At 46.5% G+C, this 12,179-nt stretch overlaps 3 protein-coding genes and 1 non-coding gene across 4 annotated transcripts; all 4 read left to right on the top strand.

The window, feature by feature from the left end:
• Nucleotides 1–2,553: 2,553 nt before the first annotated feature.
• Nucleotides 2,554–4,446, top strand: F4822DRAFT_4986 (peptidase S8/S53 domain-containing protein). The gene is made up of 5 exons (XM_051463576.1): nt 2,554–3,117; nt 3,182–3,361; nt 3,416–3,591; nt 3,666–4,002; nt 4,058–4,446. Exons 1-5 carry the CDS (start codon nt 2,842–2,844, stop codon nt 4,244–4,246), a joined length of 1,158 nt encoding a protein of 385 aa, XP_051319011.1. The 5' UTR covers nt 2,554–2,841; the 3' UTR covers nt 4,247–4,446.
• A 1,728-nt stretch (nt 4,447–6,174) lies between these two features.
• F4822DRAFT_t16 lies at nt 6,175–6,272 on the top strand. Its single transcript has one exon. It is a non-coding gene; the product is annotated as a tRNA-His (tRNA).
• A 1,247-nt stretch (nt 6,273–7,519) lies between these two features.
• F4822DRAFT_435609 (tripeptidyl-peptidase 1 precursor) lies at nt 7,520–9,808 on the top strand (the record flags this gene model as incomplete). Its single annotated transcript, XM_051462221.1, has 6 exons — nt 7,520–7,736; nt 7,795–8,517; nt 8,644–8,779; nt 8,916–8,917; nt 8,974–9,689; nt 9,761–9,808. 6 exons carry the CDS (start codon nt 7,520–7,522, stop codon nt 9,806–9,808), a joined length of 1,842 nt encoding a protein of 613 aa, XP_051319010.1.
• Nucleotides 9,809–10,244: 436 nt separating this feature from the next.
• Nucleotides 10,245–11,688, top strand: F4822DRAFT_384012 (mitosis protein dim1). The gene is made up of 4 exons (XM_051456484.1): nt 10,245–10,440; nt 10,514–10,654; nt 10,755–11,094; nt 11,166–11,688. Exons 1-3 carry the CDS (start codon nt 10,359–10,361, stop codon nt 10,961–10,963), a joined length of 432 nt encoding a protein of 143 aa, XP_051319009.1. The 5' UTR covers nt 10,245–10,358; the 3' UTR covers nt 10,964–11,094; nt 11,166–11,688.
• The last annotated feature ends 491 nt before the right edge of the window (nt 11,689–12,179 follow it).

Genomic DNA, 12,179 nt, shown 5'->3' with positions numbered 1-12,179 from the left:
ACCTTGGGTTTCTAGGTGTGTAGTATGTAGGGAATATTGGTTGCAAGGCAGCTCATGGGCAAATGGCCTGCTAATAGGAGTTAAGAGCGGACGAATGTTGGTTGAGTTATACGGGCATTTCCTTGGCGCAGGAACTTTTGTCTTTGGCACTCGGTAGTCCGGAACTACCTCTAGGGAGGGTTTGTCATTAATCAGTACTTCTCAGTTCACCGAGAACAAGTGCTGTGCCGTTCGTCGCCAGATTTCGCTTAATATATCTATCTGAGATACCTAAAGCCGAGCATCGCTGGAAGGATTGATTCGATGAGGACTCCAATCGCACGGGGTTGTCCTTATGGAGCTGTGTATCTACCAAATAAATTGCGTTGCTATAGCATAACACTTGTAGTGGCTATCAAGACATCTCAGCCTCATAGCGATTCCTTAGGGGGTGAAAATACATCTAGGGAGAGAAAACACGACTGGTTTCCAATTATAGATCTGGCACCGCCATATAAGATCTTTCATGCGTAAAATAACAAGGCAGCAAGGATAATTTGTAACGTGACTTGATACCGTAGGGTGAATGGCAGCCCTAGGGAGTGACTAAGGCCTGACGAAATGTCAATTGTCACGTTCCATAAATCAAACCCTTCGGAGTATGTAAACAAATACACTGTTCACTATGTAGGTACCTGAGGTAAGTAAATGGACAAAGTATAGTCGTAGGCGTAGTCGGACCGTCAGGATCGTTTAAAGGCTTGGCATCAGCAACCCGGTGCCTCATTTGCACGTAGTCACCGATGGCTGGAACGGCACTATAGGGGCTCAGGGAAATCGTTTCTTCCTTGCCAAACTATAGAGGGAAGGCGAGCCAGTCAGCTAGTCGTTTCACGGATTCGTAAGTCGGCGGTAGCGGTTATTAGGACGAATAATACGAATACCTACCTGCTTAGGTACCTAGGATATATGAGGCGCGCGGTATATCCCGCCTGCCAAGCGCTGTATGCACTGCGGCGGTTCCAACAAGCTTGCGCTGTTTCCTTGAAAGAGAAACAATGATGGAGAGATCGATAATTATTATGGCGGCGCACTCCGGGATAGCGCCGTGCGTTAGAGGCTTTCGGCCTGCCGAAGTAAGTAAGTGGACTCTGTACACTTACCGCATCTAGGGGTGAGATTGGTAGATCAGTCGGGGCGAGGTAGAACGGCATTAAGCTAATCCGAGTTATAAACACGGCACTCAGGGTTGCCCAGACGGGGACTGATCGACACTCACGCAACCGGTCCATCCACATACCTAGGTACCCGCCCATGCATTATTTGCATACGTATACACCTCCAGTAGATTGGTACTGAGCAAGTAATAATGAGCTGCAGTGCCAGCGAGTTCCGCATACCTACATACCTACATACCTACATGCACATGGGGGTGGGCTGACCGCCGCCCGGCACTTGGCATTGAAGAAACCAGGGTGGACCATGGATCCATGAACAGGGGCTGGTAAATCGTGATGGTGGTCAGGGGAGAGGCGGGGGGCGCCCAGAGAATGTGGGGGGCCCACGATAAGCCCGGAGCCTTCGCTTCTACCTCTACTTCTACCTCTACTTAGAGAAGGCTCTGCTTTTGTGTGCTGAAATTTGAACTCACCCAACTCCGATATGAATGCCTTCCCGATGCTGCATAGTTGCACAAGGAGGGCTTAACAATATGCCGCCAAATTCACCGATACGAGCAAGTAACTCATGTAGGTCGGCCTTGGTATTGCTCGGGAAATGTGATGAAACAGTCACATTCCGCTTTCTGCTCACATCATGTGGGGAAATAGCGTTGCAATCTGGGGGGCATAATATAGGAGTCCTGCCCGATGGCATCGCCATGTCTTCCCATTCTCATCGAGCTGTAGGCTACGCCCAGTATAGATAGGGTTAAGGGTATATCATAAACCATGCCCTGCGCCTCGGAGATATCAAGGAATCCCTGGCCCCTATCGACAAAGCTTGGTTGGACAATGGCACTGACGGCCCCTGCAGGTCTTAGAGTCGATGAGGAGGGAATGGTTCCTGATAAGGAAGGCCATTTATCGAGCTCTCAAGTCCGACCAAGCTCAACCAAGCTCTCTACCCTAGCAGCCCAACCCAAGGCTGACCGTAGCTTGGCAGCAGCATGCTCGGCGTATGTAGTTAGCTGCTTGGGACACAGGCTTGGCTATCTCCCATCCCGATATTATTGGTCACTTTGGAAGTACAAGAGTCTCGCAGTTAATTTCGCGAAACCTGAATAATCCCGAATCCCTGGATCCAAAGCACGGCGACACAGGCGCTTACATAGCCAAGTAGCACGACTGACATATGAGTGGTATCTATTGATATTGGAGGAACAATAAACAACTTTGATCTCTAACGAATGGTAGACTTTAGCTTAACCAAGCCTTTTCTAGGAGGTGTTGCTGCGATCGGCACTCGTCATGCATGTCGGATTGGCCGGCCAGGACAAGGAATATCGTCGCCTGCTTGAGACCCTTACCTTATCCATGATACTCTTTCAACCTCACATGAGGGAGTAGTCCACATGCTACTAGAAGCTGGTAGGCTTGTCCAACAACCATATACCGACCTCGGTAAGGATCATCAGCTATCGTGGACGGTATCATAGCTTCGCATTCAACATTCAGCAGACCGCAGCCCTCCACGAGGGGCTATCATGAATATATAAATGGGTGATGCACCTCCCACTAGTCGTCTATCTTTACTCTTCCCATCCCACGCTCCAAGACCTCCATTGCCGAGCAGAACTCACTCTAGATAACTCGTGAGACTAATACCAGGCCCGTCGCCATCATCTATCATCTATCCCTCAATATGCGTTCCGCAGTCGCTTTCGCCTTGCTGCCTCTGGCATTAGCCGCGCCTTCGAAGCGGGCTACCCCTGCGCCGGTTATCAAGCCCCGAGGTGCTCAACTTGTCGATGGCAAATACATTGTGAAGATGAAGGACAGCACGAAGTCCGAGTCTATCCAGAGCTCCATCGAGTCTGTCTCTAGCGACGCCGACTTTGTCTATAACTCCAACAAGTTCAAGGGCTTCGCCTCTAGCCTGTCAGCTGAGGAGCTTGAATCTTTACAGCACAACGACGATGTAAGCTGAGAAAGAAGAGGCATTCCATTGGAAATTATTCGTTAATTCTAACACAACGCCTTAGGTCGACTATATTGAACAGGATGCTGTTGTCACCATCAAGGCAACCCAAGAGAACGCCGACTGGGGCTTGGCGCGCCTGTCGAACGCTAAGCCCGACAGCACCACCTATACCTATGATGACAGTGCTGGCGAAGGTACTTGCGCCTACATCATTGACACGGGTATCTACGTAGACCACGAGGTATGTAACATGTGAAATCCTTCTCTCTAGCAACAATGATCTGACAATCAACAGGAATTCGAGGGCCGTGCTACATTCCTTCAAAACTTTGCTGGTGATGGAGAGGACAGCGACGGAAATGGCCACGGCACCCACGTTGCCGGAACTATCGGCTCCAAGACATACGGAGTTGCCAAGAAGACCTCCCTATATGCTGTCAAGGTCCTTGACGCTAGCGGCTCAGGCACCAAGTATGTCACAGCTTTCTTACCCTTAGCCCATGCTCGTTCTATTATCGATCTTCAGAAACTAACTGAATCTATAGCTCTGGTGTCATCGCTGGCATGAACTTCGTTGCATCGGATAGCAGTGAGGACTGCCCCAAGGGTCGCGTCGTCAACATGTCCCTTGGTGGTTCCACCTCGACAGCCGTCAACCAGGCAGCTGCTGCCATCGTTGACGCTGGCTTCTTCCTTGCCGTCGCCGCTGGTAACGAAGCTACAGATGCGTCTTCATCATCTCCTGCCTCAGAGAAGACCGCCTGCACCGTTGGAGCTACAACCAAAGACGATGAGCTCGCCGAATACTCTAACTACGGTAGCCTCGTCGACATCCTTGCCCCAGGAACAGACATTGAGTCGACCTGGAACGATGGTGGTGTGGTCAGTAACACCTAAAGCCACCTTTCTATATTTGCTCGAGCTAACATAACCCCAGAACACCATCTCTGGCACTTCAATGGCCACCCCCCACATTGCTGGACTTGGCGCTTACTACCTAGGACTTGACGCCTCGCCCGTCGCCGATCTCTGCGACTACATCGCGAAGTCGGCGCTCTCTGACGTTATCACAAGCGTGCCCAGCGGCACCGCCAACTTGTTGGCTAACAACGGCGAGTCCTCTTAGATTCAACCAGAAGGAATGATGATGATGACGATAGTAATAGGATGAAGTTTAACTTAGTTAGATATGCTAAGTAAGACTCTGTATCATTGATAATACAATATGGGTTTGGTATACGCCTCTGGGCGTTTGTATATATATAAGCAACCTAGTTGTCGATAGATGAGTTTATCAGTTAATTGATTATAATGCCCTGACATTTAGCCTCCTCTTTTCATGGTTGTATATACCATTTCAACCCACAGAACAGACAAAGAACATAAGCCTAGAATTTCACATTGTTGAGTACCATATTACTTTTCACATTGATCATGCCTTTTTGACATAACGTAACAACCCGCTTAAATATTAGCTGCTTCATCCTATTAACTAGAAACCCAGCATAATGTAATAAGAGGGCACCGAAACAACAAGAATAACCTATCTTTAATTTGATAAGGGTACATTACAGAGTCTGTGGTCTCCTGACTCCTCACGATATATTTGCTTAGCACGTCTAGGCCGCCGGCACAATAACTGCATTCTAGTAACTTCCCAGCATCTCAGAGCTTGTTGAATCGTATTCACATCAAATTTTATCTACTAATACGAATCATCCGAGACAAAACTTCTGGTGTCAGTTACGAACCATTAAACTTACCCAATTAGTGAAATGTCGCACGATTACACAGTGCAGTACTATACATATTTGCCTACGTCTATATGACAGCGTAGATATAGTATTCCCCTACAAAGCCCCGACTATGAGTAGGTCTTCATATATTTCAAAGGGATGAAATGTATCTGGTCAATTTACGGGTCATACCCTTCGCTATTCAGATATTGGAACTTGTTGTATGCTATTTTACCCCTTGCAAACTCACTGGGACAACTCGAAACTTCTTCTATAGGAAGTCATAGGCGGAGAAGAGGTTTTAACACTAATATGGGACGTGTCGTGCGTGGTTGTACACGGCCTACCTAGTTAATGTCCTTGATACTTTCTAGTCTAGAAAGCTACTCGTTAGCTTTGCACGATATATAATTCACCACACGACGCAGTATAAGATATCGTGTTACCTAACTATTTTAGAGTCTACCATTCAACTATTCATAGACATGCATAGAAGGAAACCTACTCGTTACGCACGTTTCATTCGAAGAAAGTCGGTATCTGTACGATGCAGAGGCGAAAGTATCACTGACAGAACGCTATTTCTAACCCTTGATGTAGCGGTGGGCCTCTGAGGTCTAGGAACGCACCTAGGTATGCTACACACGGGGTGTCACTTGTGAATAAGACCAACACGAAACTTTCCTATAAGGCGAATAAAAATTAGCCGAGACAACCCGGGTTGGATCCTATTTCTGGGATCATGAGTGCGGCTACAAGCACTATAGGAGACATTCGGTTGCTACTTGATGCTGTGACTTCAATGGTGAGCTGTTATACAAGTAGCCCAGAGCGGGCAGAACTCAGCTCGTGTCTATTGTGCGCAACTGAACATGGGACGGAGACCTTTGATGATCGCTGGGAAGTAGCCCGAAATCATGTATGCAGACGGGAGCAGGCGACAATATGATCATGTAGGCCGCACACAAACCACACATTTCTTCTCTTCACAGATATGCTAGATGCCAGGTGATTTCATCGTTATGCCCAATTTAAACAGTGTATGGTGTGTGGTAATACAGTAAACCTCAGCTGTATCTTGAAGAGTCGCTCAGATGGAATTGTGATTTCTATAGCGATGCGAGCCTTCAAATTTCTTATGGGCGAACTAAGAAAGACGGAAATATGTATCGGGCTAAGACAGATGTTAGATTGATGCTATTGATGTGGTACCTTAGCTAGAAAAAAGGTAGGCAATAGCTCCATACGCCTAACCACAATTAGGTTAATATCACGTGGCATATAAGCCCTGATAAAATCCCAAAATCTCCAAGCTTAAGGTGGCTTCGTATAGTGGCTAGTACAACACGTTGTGGTTCAACAGTTATCACCGTATCAAATCCCGTGTAAACCTGGGTTCGATTCCCAGAGCCGCCAAATCAATTACATTTTGCAGAGATTCATACGAATTGCATGGCTCTTATCTTCTTTTTTGGAAGAATCTCGCTAAATTGAATATTAGTATTTTGCATTATCATGTAATGATGACATTATACGAAACACTTGAACGAAGGAAAAGGAATCATCTTTGATTGATATGCATGGTATGGAAATCATTAAAGATAACTACCTAGGTACCTAGGTAGGTATGGTGCATGCTTGAGTCTTCGAATATGGAGGTGAATGTTGACTATTCGGATGTATTAACAATAGCTACCTAGGTACCTCGGTCGAGTTGTGATGTAATTCGATACCTCGGTGGTGATATAGTGGAATGTCATGCAGTAACAACAGAGTGACACACACCTGACGCGTTGAGAATTGAGGTTGCAACGATAGTACCAACAGCTGAGAAATATTAATTACTTACTCATAGATATAAATGAATATCTATTGTGCAATTCGGGTTAGCATAGCTATTTCTAGGCATGTTGTGGATTAATTATCACCGTATGAAAACATGTACATACAGGTAGGCTATTCGAACAGGTACATGTAAACAGGCAGTGTCCCGCACCGGAGTTAGAGAATCCTCGCCTCTTACATCATATATTGATTCATGTATGTAGGCTCTATAGTGACCGCATAGTATCATACCTTCATTAGAGGACTATCTGTGAGACCTCACTCGGATCGGGGCTGGGCTGGGCTTTAGCTCGACGCCTCAGAAAAGAAAAAGGATCTGTATTATTCCGTTCAGGTACTAACTAGTACTTCGTATTGGAGGCCAAGCACTTACGAGATCAGGGCACGATCTAGACCCACGCGTCTGGGTACAGATAACCATCGACCTTCCATAAATGTCAAGGTCAGGAATGGCGTGACTGGCTGGATAGGAACAGGTTAAATAATAGGCAATCCAAATTGTCGTCTCGATTATACCACCTACCTAGGTACGTATAAGTAGTATATCAAAGGATAACTAATGCAATTTCCGGCCTGTTGTAACCGGGCGCTCCAATTGGGTATCGCCATGCAGAGTGGATCAGTACCTTGCTTCGTCGCGCTGATAATCCTTGTTCGATGTCAGCTTGCACTATGTAAGTAGGTGATAGCGTGCTGTCGTACATAAATATATAGTGTAACGAGCGCGGCTTCGGGGCTTTCTCTTGGGATCTAGTCCTACTCCTCCTCCAGGCTCTGGCTGTATAGATCTGCTTCCCCAGGTTGAAGTGTGTGCAATCATGGCTGGCTTCGTCGTCGCCGTTTCGGCGCTTCTCGCTGCTCACGCTGCTCTTGCGAACCCTGTAGGGTCACGTACGCCGTACCGCGTTAAGGAATCGCACCACGTTCCTCGGGGATGGAGACGGGTTCGTCGGGCGCCCGCCGACCATGTCATTGACCTGCAGATCGGTGTTAAGCAGAGTAATTTCCCCGAACTGGAAAGACATCTATACGAAGGTATGAATTGCGACCATCTATGTCCTTTCAAAACTGGACACTGACAAAGAACGTCTAGTTTCGGACCCGGATCACCACCGCTATGGTCAGCACCTGTCTGCCGATGAGGTGAAAGAGCTAGTCAAGCCTACGGACGAGACTCTTGATCTTGTCCACGAGTGGTTGGAAGCCAATGGCGTTACTCCCTCAGGTTACAGTTCGGCTAAAGATTGGATTACTGTGTCTCTTCCGGTGAAGGAGATTGAGCGCCTGCTCGACACAGAGTACCATGTCTATGAACACAAAGAGGGTGGTCTAGTGGCTCGGGCTCCTAAATGGTCTCTTCCTCTTCACTTACATGACCAGATTGACACGATCCAGCCTACCAATTCATTCTTCCGCGCCCGCGCCCAGAAGTTTGACCATATCGATGCGCCTGTCTATGTCGATGCTGAATACACGCCTCCTACTAATGAAACTCTGAATGCGGTTTGCGATGTGAACTCGGTCACCCCGGAATGCTTCCAGACTCTCTATTCGACCAAGGGTTACAAGACCCACGCTTGCGGCAAGAACAAGATCGGCTTCAATAACTACCTCGGCGAGCACCCAATTCGAACGGACGCGGAATTGTTTCTAGCCAAATACCGGCCTGAGGCGGTCTCTAGTGCACACGATTTCCCGCAGATCTCTATCGCTGACGGACCTGGTGACCTCCCTCTGACGCCCGAAGAAGCTGAGTCGGGCACTTCTAAGGAAGCCAACCTCGATGTCCAGGCCATCGCAGGTATTAGCTGGAAAAGTATGTTATCCCTAGTGTTTTAATTTTGGACATCGGCCCTGATCTAGGACATCTCCTGGAATTTGAGGGACTAGCCCAAAGTTGCCTCTTATAAACAGGTTATAACTAATTTGTACCTGGACATAGCTCCCATCATCAGTTACTCTACGGGTGGAAGCCCCCCATTTAACCCATCCCCGAGTACTCCAGACAATTCGAATGAACCCTATCTGGTGTGGGTGAACTACCTCCTCGACCAGGAGTCTTTTCCACAAGTCATTAGGTATGTGTAAAAGCGTACTGCGCCAGTGTCCATTCTACCTGAAACACCCCCTTTGACGCGGCCGCTGTATTGTGAATCGAAGCTAACGTGACTGTAGTATGTAATAATCCGCTCTACCTATATTTCGTTAAAAAAGGGGTTACACTCCAGAGAAGGTTGCTGGATTTTCGCGTTCTTAACTAACTCATTTTTAGCTACCTCGTATGCCGATGACGAGCAAACCGTCCCTGAGTCGTACGCTCGACGTGTCTGCCAACAGTTTGCGCAAGTGGGTGCCCGTGGTACCTCGCTACTCTTCTCTAGTGGAGATAGTGGCGTTGGATCGTATGGAGAGTGCCTAAGCAACGATGGGAAGAACACAACCAAATTTCTCCCGGAGTTTCCGCCTAGCTGCCCCTACGTTACTGCGGTGGGTGCCACGAAGAATTTCGAACCTGAGGTGGTAGCATACAGACCAGCATTTGTCGGTCCTGACGGTGTTTCTCACGGTAATTATACTAGCGGAGGTGGTTTTAGCAACTACTTCACAGCGCCAGCGTACCAAGCGAAACGTACTAGCAGCTACGTTGAGAGTTTGGACGGCCTATACGATGGTCTATACAACAAGAAGGGTCGTGGATACCCAGATATCTCGGCGCAGGGACTCTACTTTGCGTATTTCTGGAACGGCACGGAAGGTACGATTAGTGGTACAAGCGCCAGCTGCCCGCTGACTGGTGGTATTATCTCACTTGTGAACGACGCACTCATCTCGACTGGCAAGCCCCCACTAGGTTTCTTGAACCCGTGGTTGTATTCGAAGGGGTACAAGGGGTTGACGGACATCACTAGCGGTAGTGCCGTTGGATGTGGTGTCGACGGCTTCCCGGCGGTTGAAGGGTGGGATCCCGTAACTGGACTAGGAACACCGGTGAGTACCCGTATCCATAATGGATCTTTCCTTGTATACAAAGTGAGATCTAAGGCTAATCCGTGCTGTAGGTTTTCCCAGAGCTCGTCGCGTTGGCGGGTGGGAAGCTCTTCTATTAAAGGGAAAGAAAAATTTAATTCTCAGTTACTTGTATATTTATTATCTTGACTTAGATATAAATCATCTTAAGCCATCTGAACAAGTCGGACTGAAATGAAAATTGTCTTGATAATGTTGTAATGTTTATGAGTTGTCTAATTTATGAAAGTGATTGCGAAATAATGTAAACTTGGAAACTTTCCCCTCTATTTTGTTGATTGCATACTCCTCTGGATATGAATATAAGCTTACTTACTAAATAAGGCATGCATAAAATGGGGTTATAAGATTCGACTGGATTACATATGTGCTTTTAACCGCAACTTTTCTAGCCTTGGATTCTACTAGAAGGTCCCGCGCAGTTTAACCTTGACACTGATGTCATTTACATATCGCCAACAATAAATCGACTCTCACAACCGATCACCCATATCCCATCTAGACGAACGGGTAGCCTTTTTTTTTTTTTTTTTTTTTTCCGGGGAAGAAGCATAACCCTCGCCGATATCCATAACCACTGTGATCCTCTCCCCGCCGCTTCGAGAGCCGAGATTCCTCAATCACCCGAAGATGGGTTCCATAGTTCTACCTCATCTGAATACGGGCTGGCATGTCGACCAAGCCATCCTTTCGGAGACGGAGCGTGTTGTCGGTGAGTACAACGAGTGTTTTTATGGTATAGCGCTCGTTAGACCAGTATACTAACTGGGATGGTTTGTGTATAGCAATTCGTTTCGGGCGCGATCACGACCCTGAGTGTATGCGACAAGACGAAGTTCTATATCGTATCGCAGACAAGGTAAAGAATTTCTGTGTCATCTACGTCTGCGATATCGACCAAGTCCCCGATTTTAATCAGATGTACGGTACGTAGATCCCACGCCTCTTAGATCCTCCCGCCCTTTTATATTTGGACTGTTTTGGGCCACTCCTAGAATTGGATTGCTGACTAGACGAATTATACAGAGTTGTATGACCCCTGCACTATCATGTTTTTCTACCGGAACAAGCACATGCTATGCGATTTAGGCACGGGAAATAACAACAAGCTCAACTTTGTCTTAGAAGACAAACAAGAGCTGATCGATATCGTCGAAACGGTCTACAAAGGCGCTAAGAAGGGTCGCGGTCTAGTCGTCAGCCCCAAGGACTACTCTACTCGCTACCGATACTAGTTCCGCGACGAAAAATGCCTTTTCCCACGCCACATTACGAAGCTTTTTTTCCCCTTCTAATCCACTTCTCGCGCGCGAAATAAGGTAGTTGGTCGTTGAGGGTATTCGAGTATAGTTGGGAAATGCTTATGGTATGTGCTATGAGAAACGGGGTGACTTAAGGCTATAGCAAAGAGCTAATTACTTTTCGATGGGTATTTAGAATTAACTGGCACACTTCTTTTATTGCTGATGTAAGTTGATGCGGTACATCGTGATACTAACATGGGCGGGGTGAATTCGATAAGAAATGCCTGGAGATTCATCAAGTATAATGTCCTTTTCTAGAATGCTACTGAAGATTAAGATATATCTCGAGTACCTATATATTTAATTATTGAAGTAAGTGCTGTATGCTTGAATACGTGTATGTGGAGGCGCAGTTGATTGTGAATATTTTAGAGGTTAAAAAATACGATGGATGGCGTTGGCGATGGCGTTGACGATGTTGGTATGATCTGCTTCAGCTGCTTTTGACTTTGTACATACATATGTACAGTTCTGCAACACAATTCGGATACTGTATGTACCTAGGTATGTATTCAGGTAATATACAGCAGTCAACGAGCAAGGTATACGTAACGTGGAAGCTGGTGTGGTATTGAAAATGCCAAAATTAGTATAGCGAAAAGTATGAGATCCACACAAAGATGCCCTTCTATCCTTGTAGGTCCATGGAATCTCATGTACCTGGATACCGCGTATGCAGTGGATAATGCGCTAAACTTTAGCACAGCCCCCTGTAGCATCAACAGCAAATACGCAATCTTTGTGGTGACTGGGTCAGGACATACATGTATATATCTTAGCACGGTACATACAATTGTATTTGCTTACACACATTTCTGCAGCGTATCGCACTTAAAACAAGTACATATACTTAGATGATATGTACTGTGTAATAACCAGCCCATCAACTTTTGCGCTTATTCGGCTGCGTGACGACAGTGTTTGGATCTGGCTGTGTCCCATCACTCCATACATATGTACTTTCAATACTCCACGCATGTACTGTTACTGTCCTGCCTCATTACATAATAATTCATTCAAACAAACACGAGGGTGACCGAAACACATCTCCAAAAAGCAAAAAGGCGTCTCTTATTTTCCCTATTCTGTTTTGTATTTTTTTTCTTCCTTTTTTCTCTTTATTATTAGAAAAAAAAAAAGGATAGCA

This window comes from Hypoxylon trugodes (assembly GCF_022578975.1).
Source record: "Hypoxylon trugodes strain CBS 135444 unplaced genomic scaffold F4822scaffold_1, whole genome shotgun sequence".
Lineage (NCBI taxonomy): Eukaryota > Fungi > Ascomycota > Sordariomycetes > Xylariales > Hypoxylaceae > Hypoxylon > Hypoxylon trugodes.
The sequence above is the reverse complement of the archived record's forward strand: the minus strand, read 5'-3'. Positions and strand labels throughout refer to the sequence as shown.